We start from the raw sequence: 19,411 nt of genomic DNA, 5'->3' as shown, positions 1-19,411 counted from the left end.
ATATTTTATTGTTATTTTACAGTTTACCGGTTTCTTGTTTTTACCAGACTAACAGTTTAGAAGAAAGTTGGGTCCTTTAGGAGATAATTAAAATTCCAGCTGTTTACCTTACTGAGGTACTTCCTCCGTTGGGCCACTCGAGCCCCCAGAGCCTCCACCTCAGTCTGGGCTTGTTCAACGAGCTCCTGTAGGAATCTCTTCTCACTCAGCCCCAGTCTGGAAGCCACAGCCTGGGCCTCGCTCACTGCCTGACCCAGCAGCTGCTGACGGGCCTCCAGTTCTACGCACACACTCAGGTGGTCGAACAGGAAACTCTGGGCCAGATCGGGGGGTGGGCTGGTTTTCAGCGCAGAGGTAAAAGCAGGCCGCTGCTCCTCCACCCACTCCCGGGCCTCCTTCAGCTGGGTTTCAACCCGGGCAAGATCCTCTAGTATCTGTGAGGAGTCCTGGATCTTCTGCTGAATCAGGGTTTCAAGCTGGGCCCAGCGCTGCTCCAGATGACCAACCTAGTGAAAGGCAGAACACCATATAAAACTGGACTCAATACCTACATATACTAGATGATCATAACTTTCCAGCTGAAGAACTACAAGAACGGAGCCCCACCTGTTGCTTGATCAGCTCCTTGTCGAGCAGGCTGAGTCGCGGCATGATGGCTTGCCTTTGTTCTCTGAGGTCTTCCAGAGTTGCTCTCTGCTCTTCTAGGTCACTGGAGAGCTTTCTCAGAGCCTCTAGATGCTCACTAGTACTCTCTGTGTCAGCCCTAGGTACACACAGCCATGGGTTGAGGGATATCAGGTCCATACAGCGGTATAGTAATTAAGTTATAGTAAATGTCTTGGCCGAGATAAAGAGAAAGCAAAGATTGTAACACCAGAGGAAATGTGTGTATATATAGTAAATACTGTATCTATAGCCGTGTCAATAAATAAATACATCTACTTGTAAATGAATGGGCAGTATGTTTATAGATTGATACCTTGCGAGGTAGTCCCATTCCCTGGATACTTGGTGGAAGAGTTCCTCCACAGCGACAACAATCTCCTGGTACTCCACACTCCGCTGCATGTCCTCCCCCCGCTGAGACTCCAGGTCTTCTGCCTGCTGGCCCAGATCCATCCAGCTTCTCCTCAGTCTCCTTATCTCCTCCAGGGCAGGAGAGACCTGTCCATCTGTCATCTTACCGACGGCGTCAATCAAATGGGTTACCTCAGACTGTCTCTCCCTAATCTGCTGAAGGAATTCCTGTGGGAAAGAAAAAGGATTTTTTTTTGTCTAGTTAAGTAGTTTAAAAGTTCACCCAGACCATAACATATACAATTTGTTCAACAACACAGCATTGTCATTCAAAATCACTCATCATCAGCATGCAAACCAAACACAGACCTGTGCCTTGTCCAGCTGGTTCTGCGCAATCTTGGGCTCCAGCTCCGCAGGTCTTCGGATGAGGTTCTGAAGTTGCTGCTCTGTCTCTCTCAGCTGGACCTCCAGATCTGCCTTCTGCTCCTCAACGTCCCTCCAGCTGTCTGCTACCTCCTCACAGAGCAGCATGCGCTCCTCAACCTGGACTCCAAAAAACACAATGGAATCAATTCACGAGCAAGTATTTTGTCAAACAATGTATTCAAAGTGAAGGCTTGCTAAAGCTAACTGACCTGCAGTTTGAACTGCTGGATAGCTGCTGCTGTCCCCCTGACCCTCAGCTCGGACAAGTCACATGCTGAGCACACGAGCTGGAGGTAAGTGTTGGCCTGTTCCTGGAGAGCCCGTTCCTGCTTCACCTGTCAAATAAAGAGTCTGTTAACGGTCCTATGGTTTAATGACTCATCATATTATCCCTTCAGGACAACACAGCATTGGCCGCATTCATAATTTCAGGGGGAAACAACATGTTAAAAAGAAATCAAAGCAAACAATGCCTGTACCTGCTGTAGCGCCTCCTCCAGGCTGAGAGGAGGATGTGCAGGAGGCTCTGGTTCCTCTGAGACAGAAGTCAACCAGTTCTGGCACTGCAGCAGTGTGTCTTGGAGACTCACATGCCTCTGTAACTCATGGTCCAGACTCTGATACACCTATAAGACACAAACAGATATATATTTCAGTGCATTACATCTGGAACTAGGCAATGAAAAAGTGGACGGAGGACAAAATGTTTTTAAAAAACAGCAAAACACACATAAGCAATAACACAAATATAAAGCTGAAAACTGGTAGATGCATAGCTTTGAAGCCACTATAGCATGGCCAAACATAAAGAGGCATTCAATTCTATAACCTGAACAAGTAGGTAGTTACGCAGCGTTGTATTTGACAGGTGTTGAATGTGGAGGCGTCCATACCCTCCAGGGGAGCGTGAAACAGCAAGGTCTGATTGACAGTGTTAATATGAGAGCCCGAAAGAAGGGGGGGCATGTATTGGCGGACCGCCCGGGGTATTTGGCAAAGGCTTGAAGGTTGGCATGGTGGCAAGTGGCAGGCAGGATATTAGAGCTGTGTTGTGCTGGGACACAGTTGGCAGCCATCGTAACACTGGAGGCGCAGTTGTAGAGAAGCCAGCAGCGTAGTGGTAAAGTGTGGCTGGATCACACAATGCCAGATTGGATGTGCGAGTGCTGGTGGAGGTGGTGTCTTGGGAGGTGAGCTATGATGACAGAGTAGAGGTTGCCAAAATGACAGAGTGGGCCTGGATTAGAGGGCTCGCCAGAGCTACTGAACAGTGGCGTGTGACCACTTTTGGCTCAGTCATGAAAAAGTGGAGTTGACAGGGCATACGCAGAGATTAATATGGGTAGATTGAGTTGGTGATTTTGGCTGGTGGGGTCCGTCGGAGTATGGCTGCTGTTGAGCGGCACTTTGGCAGCCTTAGTTGGTTGTGCCCTCTACACTGGCAGTGAAGGGCTGTCTTGAGAAATGGGTTTAAGTGTCAGAATGGGTGAGGATTAAGTGGATGCCAAGGCTGTTGGAATATTAATAGCACTGATATGTAGAACTGTGAGTCTGTGTGGTCACATCCATGGATGCCTCAGCAAATGTGCGCCAACAACTCTAATACTTCTTACATTATAAATATGTGAGAACCATTTCACTACTTCAAATACAGAATACATCTCAGCTTCCCATCTCTCGCTCCTCCTCCTCTGCATCCCCTCCCTCCCTCTTTCCATCTCCTCCTCCTCACTCACTCTCTGTGCTGTGCTACAGATGGCTGAGTAGCTGTCTCTGGTGCCTTGCTGGTGAGCCTGGACCTGCTGTCTCAGCCTGATCTGCACACGGTCACTGCAGCCTTGTACCAGGTGGTCTCCTCGCTCCTTCAGGGCTGCCAAGCGATCCTCAAAGCCCGCTATTTCCTCCATGAGGGCCTGCGGAGGACAAAGTACCAAAGTAGGATCATGTAAGGAAGAGTCTCCAGTGGAGACGCATTACAGAACGAGTCTGTCCACTTGTCAATGACACAGGAGGGCGGAGCAGACTGATAGCAAACAGTGATGTCTCATGGTATTAGATGGGACCCAATGGATGAACTCTAAAGAAGATTTAAAGAAGAACATTTGTGAATGACAGTTAATTAGGACTCAGCCCTTCTGATTATCTAACTTCAAAACAGAGGTCTGTTTGACTAAATGTAAAGGATTGCTAATTTATTATAATAACACCAACAGTTAGATAACAATTACAACAACGTCAGTCTGAATATTTGAAATTTCCTCGTAAGCGCTAGTGAGCACTTTTGCTCTCTAATCAAGGCTAATTGCTCAAGCTCTATGATGTGCCACAAACTCTGCAAACAACAGCACAAACGATCCAGAGATGTGATTGGTCACCTTGTGCCTGGACAGCTGTTGCGTGGCTGCCTCCAGGCTGCCACCCACAGTGGGATCAGGAGTCACCATCCTGCTGGACATCTGGAGCAGCCAGCGCTCCACTTCCTGGAGCTCGTTGTGGTAAGCTTCCTGTTCCTTTACCTGGCCTTCCAGGTTCTCCACATGGGCCTGGACCGCATAATTCACAAAAAGTGAGTATACACAGACAAATTATACTGATTAGACAAAGCATATGCCACAAACCATTACAAACCCTGTCCTCAAGCAGAAGTATATGCCCTGTATTTGTGTTTGCATCAACTCATCTGCATGGAAAGAGCTATTATTTTTTCCTTTCAATGTATCGAAACTACCGTCACATGAGCACAGGTTCTCACCGTGGCAGTGTGACAGAGTTCAGTGTAGTCCCTTTGCATCCTGTTCATCTTCTCTCTGATGGAGGGGTAGTGCACAGAGGCCAGCAGAGCATCTCCTTTCTCCACCACTGACCGGATGGATTCATCATGGGACTGAACCATCTGCAGCAGAGCCTGGGGACACAGTCAACATGTATTGTTTTAGTTTCATCTTCTATCGAGTAGAGACCATCCTCAGTTGGTTTACTACCAATGGGTTCTACTATACCGTCAATTTTTCAAAGAACACATCACTATAAAAATCAATGGTATTACTCAGGAAAATGCTCAGCAGTTATGGAAAGTATATTCAATTATGTAGCTAATGGATAAAGACAAGCAAGGACACTCATGTGGTCCATTACGCTAATAACAATCAGTAAGGTCTTGCTGCCAAATGTACATATTGTACATGTGATTTAAATTCAAACTTGTTTTAATGACATAGCTGCTGCTATACCTTGTACTTAGCCAGCAGTGCTCTCCGTTGGTACAGTTCAGCCTTGGGCTCCAGAGGGGATTTGAGCAAAGCCCTGGTCTCCACCAGCCACTGGGCCTGAGCCTTATATCGGTCCTGAAACTCCCTGGCTAGCAGTAATGCCCGCTGTAGAAAGCTGTGCTCCTGCCTCAGCCCACCCGCGAGCTCCTCCAGCTGGGCAAGACGAGCCTCTACCTCCTCTCCTAAAATCTCAGCTCTAGCCTCGTCCAGGAAGCCCGCTGTCCGCTCTGCCCGCTCCCTCAGCGATTTCAGGAGACAGTGACCATGTTGGAGCTCGGACTGGAGAGTCTAGGTGAAAGAGAGAGCAGAAATACAACTCAGCAAGGCTGCTGCTACCGCTCACCATTGCTTTATACTTAATGACTGTCATCCAAGGCATTTTACACACTGCTAAGTTAAAGAGAAAAATACTGTTCTGGTCTACCGAAACTGTAGCATGCATGCTCGAGGATGAGGGAATCCTTCTATCATAGTTTTAATGACTTTGAGGTTAACATTCGAACACAGTATCACTGATTTCTTTGTCCTTCACCTCCAGGGTCACCCAGACCAGGCATTGTGTTTGAAAATCTTTGAACCCATCAGGTAGGCCGACACCTGCGTGGCGAGATGTGGAGAAGACCTGGAAGTCATGTTGTGGTGAAACCACAGTGAATAATATGAAAGGAGGACCCCAATTATACGGACCCTTAACAGGCAGCAGTAGCTGCAGGGGTTTCCAGGGCAACCTCAACACACCACACACACACACACACAGATAGACCTCCACTCGATGGGATGCCATCTAGCTTTCATCATAGGCCTATTATTGCTTGAGTGGAGAGAAGCTTCACACTGCAACAACCCCCAGACCTCCAGCTACTGCTGCTGATAACATAATATAACCAGACCTGTGTCTGTACACGCACGTTCTACGTTTGCTGCTTAATACGAAGCTTCCGGCACGATCGTCATTCCGGTCACCGATGCGCCGACCAAAGGACCTTCATAGGAGACACTCGATATATCTTAATTCCATACAATCATGTGAGGTTGGACATGTGAGATAAAAGAAGTAAGTCTGCTGTAATTGCCATCTGCGGTAGATTTTGTTTTGTATGACTCATTACCTCCTTCATATTCAAACATCTGCTGCCTTCGCACAACTGGCATCACGTCAGGTTGTCCACGTGTTGAATCAAACTCATTTCATTACCAGTTTTCCTGAATTGGTCCAAATTGTGCATTTTACATCCAAGACTGTTTGAGGAACCTTCCAAACCTCTGAAGGATCTTCATTTTTTTTTACAAGACTAAATACTATTTCAGTGGTCTTACAGAGTTTGGTCTCACAATCTGTATGAAAATAGCCACCGATGGAAAGCTCATTGAGTTGTACTAATACTTTGATACAGTAGACAGTTCAGTCTGGTGAACATTATACACGAGGTCCTGAACACAGTGTGCTTTATGCATCGTGTTATATTCTGTACAGGCAGACATCTTGGGGAAAAATTCCCTTTAACATTTATGAAATGCCAGTGAAATAAAAAATTTGGAAGAGGTTGGCAGTGGGGGGGGGGGGGGGGGGGGGCTTAATTAGGAGCAGGAGAAACCAGTTCCTCTTTTGCATTTTTTTGCATATTGCCCCGTATTCAATTCTTTAAGGAACCAGCGAATGGAGGAAAACTATTGAATAAACTAATTAAATACAAATACTGTGCACTGGATGGGGACAGTGTAAAATGTGAGGAATTTTATGATTTAAATTACAAAAAAATTCTTCTGAAATGCATCTGTCTGACATTGGTACATTATCACAATACTTTCATTTTCAGAGCTCTTAATGAAGTTACAGAACATTTCTAGCTAACACTACTACTGTATGACTTTACAGTTGCAATCAAATGAAGTCTACATCCAACTAATGGCTCTTGACACAGGCTATTGACTACTGGTCTTTGTGTCAATGCGTAATCATCGCAGCTCACTGAAAAGCCCTGTAGCTCTTACTTACTACAGGAGAATGAGTAAGTGATGGAGAATGAGTAAGCGATGGAGCGCTTGCGTATTATCTGCAGCGCTGGAAGGACTCATGTGGTGACAGCACGTCTTCAGTCCCGATGCAGAGACAGAGCATCGATCCCAGACAGGGATTACTGCAAAGCCCACACCAGATGATGTATTGTGAATGCCTACGTGTGGGTCGGTAAATGCGATTCCGGATGTGTGTGTCAGTGTGACGACGACAAAGAGAGATGTGATGTAGTGATACATAAAGAAAGGTAGTGGAAAAATGAGTGAAACCACAGAGGGATCATGGGTTAGAAAGTTTGATGCAGCTTGTTCGTACTTTGGAAGGGATCTTGTGATATGAAGTGAGTGTGAGAGGAGAGAATTGTGTGTGTGTGTGTGTGTGTGTGTGTGTGTGAGATGTGAAGCGGTAAGGGCGCTGCATCAATTACAGTGTCTGTGCCAGCAGGCTCCTGACACCGGCGCTTCTTCATCCTCTACTTCACAGTGGGAGGTCTCTCCCTGCTACCACGCTTCCTCTAAAGCGGCACCCACTTTGTCTTCATAAAGAGCGGATCGATAAACACACACACACACACACACACACACTCATCCAATCCTCGACACACTCGATATGAACTATGCCAAGCAAACCATGTTTTCTCTTTACTGCGGCCTGTACAGGGCTACTTTCCTCCAATGTCCATTTGACAAAAAGAACACAAAGACAAACTGTTACAATTGTTCCACGACAGTGAGATTGTGCAGCTATATCCATGGTTTGAAAACTCCATGCATATTTTACTGGCCGAGCATATTGTAGCTGCCAAAGAAATCTGTACACTTCATGTTCCGAACAGGTTTTTATGTCACTTGGCAGGAAAAAAGATTGCACAAGGACATTTTTTGCTGGCTTGGATATTGGACTCATTATGAGTTTGTGCTCAAATTCTCCACTATAAACAGGAGTCCTGCTAACTCATCAGTTTGCCTTGGTAATACCCAACGTCTGTGCTGATTTATTGCAACCTGTTCATGGAGGTATATTAAGTGCACCGTGTATCTAAATGCCTTCCTGACAAATTGAGGTTCAGAACTGTGGCTGTGAAACCATATAACCACACAGGTACAGCACACATTTTGGTAAATAAATGGATACCTCTAGTTTTTTCATCTTCTTCTCCATGGCGACTCGGTCAAGAGGTTCAGAAGTGTCGGTTAACGCTGTGAAGCTCTTCTGAGTGGAGCTGAACCAGTCAGTGAAGGACGTGCACAGATTCTCAGCCTCTTCGATGCTCTTCAGCTCCTCCTGAAGATGCTTAATGGTGTCCTGGAAAACGATTGGATGAGAAGTCAGAAGTGAAGTTCAATATATATATATATATATATATATATATATATATATATATATATATATATATATACAAACATTGTCATCATATGACATGAAAACCCACTTTAGGTTTTTTTTTTTTACAAGTTTTTGTTGTTGTGGACCAATTGACTATAAACACACTATAAACACACGTATATGTGGCTGAATATCTACAGTATGCTGGCATTTAATATAAAGTCAATGTTGGCCCAATATGTTCAGATTGTTTTAGTTTACCATGGCAATTAACTAGGTGTTAATGCTACCCTACCATATTTACATTACAATTGACAGTATTAATATGAAGGTGAATAATACTCACTTTAACAACTGCTGCCCTTTTGTTATTTGTAAGGTTAGAATTCTGTATTTGGTCAGGGAACAATTCAGGAAACATGGTCTGTATCTCTTCCTTTTAAGCTGTGAGATGTGCCTCAGCTGTCTTATGTTGGCCACTAAGGACCAAAAGCTCTCCGATCAACCATCAAAACAGAAAATATCTGCCCCCCCCCGCCCGCCCCATTCATCTGCAGAATGTCAATAGCTTCACTCCAAGGTGAAGAGGGGTTTTGATGTTTTTGATGCATTATCCACTTGACTGAGATTTTGAGTCAATAGCAGCATGAGGATGGAGAGGGTTTCTTGCAGGTTCGACACATTATTCACTCAGCTTGCAAATCCCGTGGTGTTGCGAGAAGCTCCAATTAGCAGATATTGCTGAGTGCACACCTTTTCCGACCAGACAGAGGTAACAGCTTCCCACCTCAAGCCCATATGGCCCCAACTTCACACAGTATAATTACAGGCATCCTTGGTATGAGCGGGATGTCGTGTGTCTGCATATGTATGTACCGGCATGACTGTAAGTATAGGCATACTTTAGTCAATTTTGAGAGGGTAAGGAAGGGGTGTGGGTAAAACAAAGTGAGGGAGAGACACGCACACACAAACTCAGATGTGTTACTGAAGGTGTGAAAATCAATGCCGTGCAGGCAAAGCTTTTACACTCCCGGTGCCAAGTGTGAGATTGCCTTCTGCAGCGTTTAATTACGGCCTTAGCCCCAGACCAGAGGAGCCCCATTGATTTTTCCTTGAGTCCCCCCCAGAGGAGCAGACAAATAGAGAGGCTGGATCTGAGTATACAAAGCAACACAGGCTGGGCTCACAGGCATCACTCTCAAAGCAACTTCAATGGGGTGTTACAGAAACAAAGTCCAAACTCTCACTGGAGCAATTTCCATGGTGAGAGATACGCATGTGTGAGGAGCCCACTGCGGGCAGAGACCCCAATGGCAATACACACAGTTTCACATTTTCTTCATCCATTATTGAGACAGTATAACACAAAAGGGTTTAAACCAATACCCAGCCCATTACGGCCTTATGTTTTGCTATTCTTGACTCATAATGACAGGTAGGTACCTTCCAGCTAAATCTTCTGGTGGACAGGAAATGAAGTCATCTATGTGTCCGGACTACCTGACCAGCAGAGGCTTTTTAACCCAACTTATATATACAGTGAAGGTATTGTTCAGCATGGACACTAAACTAAGGTTAGGCATCTGTGAAACTCAACAGGGTAAAGATATGATGTATGAATAATTGAATAGCATACAATAGAGAGTGCCTAACCTGTATGTTGAGCAGCAGGGAATGGTAGCGGGCAGTGAGCTGGGTGGCAGTAACGCTGACACGACTACTGATGTAGGTTTCCTCCAGAACCTGTTGGGCCAAAGAGGAAAGGCCATCGACTTCTCCCTGCCGTGCAAGCGCTGCCTCAAGACACCCCTGTTCAGAAGGGACACAGAGAGATGTTTAATTTGCAACATGCTAGAGAAATCCAGTCAAAAATATGAATGATTTCAGAGTAAATTATGTTTTTTTTATGAAATGAAAGGACAAACAGAGGTGAAAGGAGAAAGAAGAAATAGCAGATGACATCACAAACAACATATGGGGCCAAGGGGTCTGTCTCTCGCTGTGTGTTTGTGCGTGTGTGTGTGTGTGTCCCTATAAATGCAGGGAGGGAAAACACTGCGACTGTCTGACATTCTGACACTGGCAGGAAACCTGCTCCAAAGGGAGTTGACCCTGTCGGGAAATGTTCTGTCTCCTGCTGTTTTCTTTCATGTTGTGAGTTGAGTGTATGCAAATGTGGGAAAAGTAATTTATTGTAGAGCAAGGCCCTGGGATGCCTCATAACTTATATTTTCAAGGACACAATTGTATTATTGGCTTGGATATTGTTGTAGCTCTTCCAAAGGATTCATGTAGCTCTTTGCTACTAAGGGTCTAAAATGAGTACTCTCTTGTTGAACAAAATATTGAATTAAAGTAACTGTTGTCTACAGTATAACCAGGTGTTTGCTGACTGAAGTCATTTGTTACTGTATGTGCATACCAGACACAGATATAATATTACAGGAGGGGATAATGAGTAAAGAAAGAAGAAATAATTCAGAATGTGTGTTTCAGATGCAGTTACAGTACTTTGCTGTTAATACAATAGTGTTTCTCTGACCTTGAGTTTCTTCAGCTGAGTCTCCTTGGTGCCTCTGTCTGACTGCCGATGACTTCTGATGTTCGCCGCCTTCTCCATCTCCTCCAGCCACTGGGCCAGGCTCAGGAACCTTTGGCCCATCTGCCTCAGTCTGGTCAGTGTGGAGCTCAGCTGGGTCTGAGTCTCCTCCAGACGGCCCTGGTAGGCCCCCCACTCCTGCTGAGCGGTGTCCAGCACTCTGTCCTCAATTTGAGGTATACCCCAGGGGATTACTCTCTCTCTGCTGGTCAGCACAGCGGAGAGCAAAGACTGGCCATTTGAGCAGCATTCCTGCAGGAGCTGTAAGGGAAGTAAAAAGGGAAGAACAAATAAACTATGTGACTGAAGATCCGAAAAGTCCAGCGTGTCCAAGGCCTTGTTAGGAAAATGTAATACCTGTAGCTGTTGCAGTGTCTTCTCTAGTGTATCCACGTTTCCCTCTGGATGGGACAACGAAGCCAGAGTGGCCTGTTCCTGCTCCAGCCAGTCCTCAAACACATGCAACTCCCTTTGATATTCCTGATGGACCAGCACCAGCCCTTTGGCCTTACTGACCGCATTCTGTAGACAACAGTTTGGAGACATTACTGGAAAGAAGGGGCGTGTATTCATTGAACATCCCAAGAGCAGTGGGCAACACATAATTGCCTGACGACTGACTTCAACTCTGAAAAACAGTGAAACATGTGTAAGGAATTTAAAATGATTGTTAGATAATTGACTAAAATGCTCAATGTACGGGTCACACTCACAAATATTTTGTGGGAATATAAATATTCTCAAACAACTGATTTATTATTCAAATGCCTGTAGAGGAAAAAGTTACACAATATGTTGTGTGCACTCGAAGTACCTTGGTCTTTTCTTTGAGGGTGTTGTATCTACGCTGCAGCTGCTGCACCTCCTGCTGGGTAGTGTAGTGTTCGGCCATATTGGACCCCTTTGTGGCAATGGTCTCCAGAGGACTGCTGTGACTCAGTACTTCTTCATAGAGAAGCTGGAATGAAACACATGCACACACTCAGTGTAGTACATCCAACGCCACTGGGAGGCTCTGGGGTATGAATGTATGTAACTGCAAGAGTTTAGAGAAGGGCATAACATAAAAAAAGGATATCTTCAAATTGTGGGAGAAAACGGGAAAAACATGGCAGCTGCTCTGCAAAAAAAGTGTAAAAGTTCTCCAAAAATAACAAGAAACAGGTCATATAGTTGCACATGCTTCATCACTCAGTGTATGTTAGCGTAAGTACGTAAAAATAAGTTTCCAAAACAGATTCTGGCTTTTTAAGGTGAGACATTATTCGATATGATGCGATACCTTGGTCTTTCCCAGGTTAGCGGTCTTGTCTCTCATCTCAGAGTACTGTCTGTCTGAGCAGCTAAGTGTCTCCTCAACCCGGTCCATCCACATCACAAACTGACCCACGTCCTCCTGATAGCTGGTCCATTGAGACAAGGCGCCCTCCAGCTGGCTGTTACATCAACATTATAATGTTAACACGCAGTGAACAAACGTTTCACCAAAACAGACACATACAAAGTACACATACATTTTAATCTAATTGTCCCCGTAACCTTTCAACCAACTGAAATCCATCAAGTTAACTAGACAATTCCCAGTCCCATTTATCAACTGACTGACAGATTGATTGGTTCGTGATCACAACCTTTTACACTGAATGGAGGCAGAAAGCAAGGAGTCCCAAGAGTCTTTGAGGTCCTGGATCTGTTTGCGAATCACTGGGACCCCCTCGGCTGAAGTGTTCCTCTGGACTGCTTCTCCCCGCGTCAGCAGCATCTTGAGCTGGATCTCCCTCTCCTGACGAGCAGCCAGTAAGGCCTTACAGACAGAGATGAAAGGGACAGACTGAAAATAACCATCCGAAGTCTAAAATAAAGACATTTATTTTGGTTTCCACACAATGTTCTCCAGATGGTTGTATTCACAGCAAGGTTCCTGGGACATAATTTGGTCCGATACACCACCCTAAAACCTAACTGAATTATTCCTCTGCGTCTAGATACTGCCAGATTTCCCTACTAACTAAATTTGTATTTGGGGCTGAAGTTGGACAGAAAACTGCCAGACTTGGTTATTTACCTTTTAAGTGAAGCTGCTACATGATTTTCTCACTTCTGAGATAATTCTAGTTCCCTTTCACTAAAAATATCAGCATGAAATGAAGGAAACATGGACAGTAGTCCAGTAAAATCAACAACTAGCCAAATCTCTAATAAATTGTGTATTCCTTGATGGGATCCCGCAGCCATCTTGTCTCCACTTACTTCCAGCTGCAACATCCGGTCCTCTAACACACCCTTGTCAGTGGTGGTGGAGATGCATGTTTTGAGGATCCTCTGAGCTTCACACACCCAATCCTGGAGCTCTTTGAGGCCCTGAGAGAAGAGGCGATGCTCTCCAACAATACGTTCAATCCTGGAGGCCTTGTCCTGTAGAGATCAGAGCACAGCACTGTTAACACACTCTTCTTATAATGGATGTGAGAAACAGGTTAGCACTGAGTTGAACACAATCGTTTCCGCTGCACAACAGTGTCTTCATATATTTCTGTTTGCATTTTTTACAGACATCTCAAGAGACGCTACCACGGCCCACATTACAGCACCAACACAAAGTATTTTCTTTGCAGTCATCACTCGTAAATCTTGTGTGCAACTGTAGACGGTAGAGAGGCAGAGCCACAATAACTATCTACAAGTGGCAATTTTAAATGATTTCATTCCTGTTTCCATGTCTGGCAGGGAAGAGGACCTAAAAATAGCGCTCCACTCGCTAGCCGGCAAAGTAAATACATCTCATTCATCATCGTTGGAGCACTGTCGTTGTCCTGTGGTAAGAGAATGGTGCTTTGCGGTCAGTGCAATGTTTTGCTCTACACTGAATTCAAATTAATCAAAAGAGCGTGCCCATTCTAATGAGAGCATCAAAAAAGGTCAGATTCTCAAGCACTGACACATTTCAGCTCTGGCATTTTAGAAGTGCTTCAGTGGATGAAAGCTCCACGGCCGTGGCCTTTTGTTTTGTCGATGAGTGCAGCGGCGTGGACCTTTTGGAGGTGAACGATAGATAATTGAGCTCAGGTAAATTACTGTGGATTACCGAGGCTTTCTTGGACGCAATATTTTTTACCAAAAGCAAGCTGAGTGCAGCAGCCATGACTGCGACTGGGGAAATAGCGCATGACACAGCAAATAACAGAGAACAACGATAAACAACATGGCTGGACACAAGGCTCACGCAGTACATGAATCAAGCACAGCATGCTGCAGCATTTCTCAGACAGAAGCACAGATATAAGAAGGGGGGGGGGCAGTGTTACCTTGGTTAAGTTGCTGAGGGCTAGGTACTGTGCTGACAGCTGGGATACACGGTGGACGAAGCCCTTGCCGGCTGCTTGTCCCTCCCAGAGACGATGAGCCTTTTCCTTCAGCCTGCCCAGCTCTACTTCCCGACCGGCCTTCTCCTCCAGTACACACTGGGCCAGTACGAAGCAGGAGGAGGAAGACACGGAGATGAAATTGAGACAAAGGAGCAATAGGATTCGGGTAGCACAGTTGGGCAGGAGAAGAAATTAAGTAGATTGGAGAGGATGGTTGCATGTAAGCACCATTACATTTTGAGTCAAGGGAAAAAAATGAAATAACAAAAAAAACATGACAGTGATGACAGAAAAGGGAGGTGTGAGAGGAACAGAGGAGGACATAAAAAAACAGCATCAGCAGTATTTCTCTTGATGTTCATTTTTAAATAGAAATGTGGTTAGACACCGCAGCTCAGATCAGGAAAAAGAGAAAAGCCTTAAATAGCGTGATGGAGGGGGGTATATACATGTGAAAAGGTAAAGAGGATTTTGCCAACACAGGTTTAGACACTGAAGCCTGCATGTATTGTATTGTACTTCAGGTGCTGGGGGAAGAAATGTAATTGCTTGCTGGGCCAGACAAAAGGCAATGAGGAGGGGTGCAACTGTGGGCGACAGAATAAATAAAAAAATAGCAACAACGATAAGGGCAGCGCTTTGAGATGGGCTTGATATGTTTTTTCTCTATTGTCAGTTTTATCTTTTTAACGCTCAGTGCCTCTCTTCCCTTTTTGTCTCTGCCAGACATGGCAGAGGCTGTTATCGCATCCTGAAAAGGGCCTTTTAGCCACGCAGCGCTTCAGCTGTGACAGAAGGAGAATTAATTCGATTTCTGGACTTTTCCTCTGACTGTTGTGTCAAGACGCTGCTCTATTTTGATGCGGTGGTGCTCGACAAATGTAATTAGTCCCTTCTCTTTTCCCAGCAGATTTTAGATTGTGCTTTAGGGATGCATATCTGATGGAGAGCTACAACTACTAAGTATCCTTGGAAAATCAACTTAATATTCAATTTATGTTGTAACGATGGGGCTTACTTGAGTCAGGAGAGGAAATGAGAGAGTGTCACAGTGAGAAGAGAAGTGTAAAAGGCACACTCTCAGTATGACGTAATGCAATTAAACAGAAAATGGATCCTACATTGTGAAATATTGCTTAAGTAGTGGCTGTAAAACACTGTATAAACTAGGAGACGGCACCATGAATAACCACAGTAATTAGAGACTAAATCATGCCTACATGACTCAACAGGGATAACATTAAATTACACAAGTTGATCTACAGCAGAACACATATTTGAAAGTGATACAGAATGACAGAGACTTACTGGATTACATTCTATTATAGCTTCATGTTTTGAATTCTCACATGGGGCCTGGATTTGGTGTTTTCCTTTACATTAATAAAGACGTTTCCACCATACATTGATGCAGAAAAGGCATACATTGGTAAATAAACATTCACCAGAATGCAGTATATTGGTGTAGCTGTGTTAGGAGCGTGACTTTGGGCTCCACCATACCTGTAGTTTGCTGAGCTCCTTTTTCTTGGCTGGAAGGTCGTGTAGACGAGCGCTGCTCTCCTGAACTCTGACCTCTGTGCTGTTCAGCCAGTCCTGCAGAGGCTCAGCACTGGCCTCAAACTCCGTCATCTGGGACTGCAGCTTCTGCAAATACAACATTTAATACAACAAGAGAAGTTTTCATATACACTGAATTTGCACAAAGTGATACAACTCAGTTTATTAGATGAAGTCAAATGAAATAATAAGACCATTATCGTCTGCGTCTGGCATATCAAATCCATATTATTATCCCTGTGTATATAAAACGTATGTGTGTAAACTGTTAATAAAGTGGCAGACAGCAGGGAAGCAGACACAAACGTATAAATACTCTGCATTCATTTTCACATCCAAACTGTTCAATCTTTATTTAACATATATCCCTCTGAGATCCAGATTGTCTGTGTTTCAGGGGAACAGCATCCAAACAAAAGTGAATGTAAACCAACCTTGAGTGCATCCTCCCTCATCTGCAGATTATTCATCAGGCTCTTCCAGTCTTCTCTGGCGTTTGCCACCTTGGCCTTGACTCCCTCCACTCTGTCTTTGGACACCACAGCCATCAGCAACTCCCCACTGGCCCCTACTGTACTCAGCCTGGCCTGGCCATGCTCCCTGTCACTCAGGAACTCCTATGGGGATACACAGACAAAGACAAAGGAACTGTGACTATTTAACACACACACACACACACACAAAGGGAGGAGTGAAAGGAGAGGAGAAAAAAAAGAAATGGACTGAATGACAATCCCAAACTTCTTTTTGTCTTCCACTTCAGATGCAATGGCTGATGGGTAACTGAAAACAATGCGGCCGTTCTCTACATAGCGAACAGATTTTTTTTTCAGAGTCCCAGGATCTCACTTTACATTGTCAGAAGCAGTAATTAGACCGAGCCATTGCTAATTCCATATGCGTGGGCAGAAGGAAGGGCTTGACCCAGGGAGGCAATCACAGATAAGGACAGCACAGGGAGGCTGAAATGTGTTGGTTTTAACATAGCTCACAGAAAATATACACACACACAGACACACACACACCCACGCACACACCCACATACACACCCCTCCTTCAGAGCTGAGTCGATGACAGAAGCGCAGCAGGGACCACTCCACCATCTGTGCAGTCAGCACATCACTTACACACACTACTGCTTCAGCCCCCTCAAAACACACACACACACACACACACACACACCTACACACACACACGCACACACTTGGTACAGTACAACCACACACAAACATAGAAAGTCTTTCTACATCTCTGCATCTCGGTATTTTCTCTCTCCTCTGTTCATTCACAGTTTTTTTTCACACTTACTACCATTCTCTCCCTGCCAATGTTACTATATACCACCAATTAAGCGTGACACAATGGATGCCCCTGCCCCTCCCACACTCGCCCTCCCACTGGAGGTCAGCCATGTGGAAACATTGTTCCACATTCCTCCCCAAGCCAATAATAAATAAAACATGCTTTGCCTCTCTATTCCTCTCCCCTTCACTGCCATATATATATGACATTCCCGCTCATCCTCAAGGCGAGAAACTTCTGAAGGAGGGCAGGAAAACTCCTGCACAGCACTTCCCTTCTTTGACAGTCTTCAAGTAGCACAATGTTCATATGACACTCCACATGTGACTGCTGTCTAAATAACCTAAGTTCCACGTGTTCTACCTGCACTAGATACAAAATATTATTAGTATTACAAGATAATAAGTTCTGTGCTTCATGAGTGCAGACTTATCATCTCACTATTTAGGCTCAGCTCAAAGCAATAAAGGTATAGTAGTTCCTTGGTGGTAATGTAGCGGTTTGCATGGTCAGGTGTCTGACAGGACTGTCTGGTGCAGAGATGTGGGGACTCTACCTTAACTGATGAGCAGCTGACTCTTGGCCAGGGCCCTGGGGTGCTTAAAGAGACTGCCAGACTGTTACACCTGCCAGCTTCTCAGAAAAAGACGCAGACTTCTCAAAAAGAGATATTTTTGAAGAGAGTGGCACAGAGACCCCGCTGTGGAGCTTTCTCTTATCCCTCTTGGCTATGCGCCCACTGCCAGCTTATGCAGCCAACAAGCCCACCAGAGGACAGTCAACAGTCGGCATGTCAATACAGACATCCCCCTTTGAGCAATCTCCCATTGAAAGTGGATTGATTCTTCAACTATTGCATCATTTCAACTATTCCTTTGTGTTAGCAATATTTGCTGAGCCTGCCCTGTCCATGCAAATACATTAAAATGAGCACTAGTAGGCAGCAGTGGCAACCCAAAGGTGGAAGAACACAAAATTACTTTTCTGGCAAGAAGATCGTTGATTTCATTTCCTCAACAGGCGAATTATTTCTGGTTTATGGAAGTAGATAAATTACCCTTCCCTACATGTAACTCCACCTTCAGCAGCTACTTGCTCTGAAATCATTACTGCTTCACTGCAGCTGGTTAATGGGCAATAGTGTGAGACTATAGGGCCATTCTGTGTAGCAATCAGACATGACAGTATATGCAGGGGTGTTATTACCGATTCTGCCACCAAAGTTAATAAAAATGTAGCTCTTTTTCAAAAAGCTGAATTGCAAGTTATATTCAGTGACATTAAATATCAATTCTCCTACTTTCTTTCCCTGAATAACATGACAAAATGTGATTCAATCTGTTTATTTGCTGTTCTGTGTCTGGTAGATCTGCCCCGGGGAAACTCCTCTGCTGCACAGGAGGAGATGCACTTCATGTTTCCAGCAGCAATAAAGATAATAAAAACTGGGTAAGTAAGCAGCAATAGCTGAAAAGGCTGAACAATAGTGTGATTTCCAAATGATGTCTGTAACGGAGAGTGCAAAAACACCGTGGTGAGGACTGCACAAGACCACAAGTTCATCTCACCAACGTCTTAAGAACATTGTAAGAATTTAACAGACGTCGAGTCTAAATAAGAGCTTTCTCTTACTTGGATCCTCTGCAGAGCGGTGAAGGCCTCGGCGACACTCTGTGGCACGTCAAAGCATTTGGCTGTGCTGATTTTGGCGTTGACCAACCACTGCTGGAAGTCTCTCAAGGCTGCACGGAACCTCTGCTCCAACAAGCGCTCCTTATTTTGACACTCCCTGGATGCACGAAGACTGAGACTGGGGGACAAAAGAGAAGTTAGGGACTGATTAAAACATGTTCACAGGTTGAGATCCATCTTGAGAAATGAACAAAGAAAGAGAGGGGTTACAACCAGAGGAGAGTTTGCCGTCTACTGTCCATGTGCTCATCAAAACAAAGAGGATGCATGTGCAGATGCTCAGATACTGTAAGTGCTGTCTTCACGGGAGAGATGAGTGGAGTGGGAAGCGGGCAGGTGGAGAAATGGTAAAGCGGGTGAAGTGGAAGGAATGAGCATTGGGGCAAAGAGGGAGAGTGGGGGATGGTGGTGAGGGGTACTGCTTAGGAGGGGGTTGAGAGGCAACATATGAGTGGGGTAAGAGTTCACAGGGGCGACAAGATGGAGAGAACGAGGGTTGACAGATTGATGCTGTAGGAACAAGGGTGAGATGGAAAGGATATGGCAGGGAGAGGTTACAGTGACGGGCGGTGTATTAAAAGGGACAATTTGACATTTTAGTCGGCTGTATTTTATCACCACGGACGAATCAAATGCTGAAAATTCTTTGTGTTGTTGACATATCCATCAAAATCTATAGCATCAGAATCTATAGCAATATATGCAACCACAGAATACAGCAACAATACAGACTTTGTGATAATAACAAGACATTTATTGTACATTTATTGCCTCACTATATGCTGTACAAGACACACTGCACTGGTTCAGAACTGTACAATATGGCAATGTG

General features: G+C 44.8%; 1 protein-coding gene across 1 annotated transcript in view; it reads right to left on the bottom strand.

Annotated features, from left to right (window-relative positions):
- Positions 1 to 19,411, bottom strand: part of syne1a (spectrin repeat containing, nuclear envelope 1a) — a gene marked incomplete at its 5' end in the record, with an annotated part of 107,988 nt that overhangs the window by 45,067 nt on the left and 43,510 nt on the right. Inside the window, 22 exons of the mRNA XM_079290869.1 lie at positions 108 to 506; positions 607 to 763; positions 980 to 1,245; positions 1,387 to 1,563; positions 1,656 to 1,781; positions 1,926 to 2,072; positions 3,183 to 3,359; positions 3,822 to 3,989; positions 4,199 to 4,351; positions 4,677 to 5,003; positions 7,867 to 8,037; positions 9,715 to 9,870; positions 10,604 to 10,921; positions 11,018 to 11,182; positions 11,475 to 11,618; positions 11,943 to 12,096; positions 12,292 to 12,464; positions 12,911 to 13,075; positions 13,966 to 14,121; positions 15,529 to 15,672; positions 16,020 to 16,202; positions 18,520 to 18,697. Coding sequence (XP_079146995.1) covers positions 108 to 506; positions 607 to 763; positions 980 to 1,245; positions 1,387 to 1,563; positions 1,656 to 1,781; positions 1,926 to 2,072; positions 3,183 to 3,359; positions 3,822 to 3,989; positions 4,199 to 4,351; positions 4,677 to 5,003; positions 7,867 to 8,037; positions 9,715 to 9,870; positions 10,604 to 10,921; positions 11,018 to 11,182; positions 11,475 to 11,618; positions 11,943 to 12,096; positions 12,292 to 12,464; positions 12,911 to 13,075; positions 13,966 to 14,121; positions 15,529 to 15,672; positions 16,020 to 16,202; positions 18,520 to 18,697 — 4,204 coding nt within the window. The remainder of the gene's footprint in view (positions 1 to 107; positions 507 to 606; positions 764 to 979; positions 1,246 to 1,386; positions 1,564 to 1,655; positions 1,782 to 1,925; positions 2,073 to 3,182; positions 3,360 to 3,821; positions 3,990 to 4,198; positions 4,352 to 4,676; positions 5,004 to 7,866; positions 8,038 to 9,714; positions 9,871 to 10,603; positions 10,922 to 11,017; positions 11,183 to 11,474; positions 11,619 to 11,942; positions 12,097 to 12,291; positions 12,465 to 12,910; positions 13,076 to 13,965; positions 14,122 to 15,528; positions 15,673 to 16,019; positions 16,203 to 18,519; positions 18,698 to 19,411) is intronic.

Source organism: Melanostigma gelatinosum (genome assembly GCF_949748355.1).
Source record: "Melanostigma gelatinosum genome assembly, chromosome: 19".
Classification (NCBI taxonomy): Eukaryota; Metazoa; Chordata; class Actinopteri; order Perciformes; family Zoarcidae; genus Melanostigma; species Melanostigma gelatinosum.
This window is presented reverse-complemented; position numbering and strand designations above follow the sequence as displayed.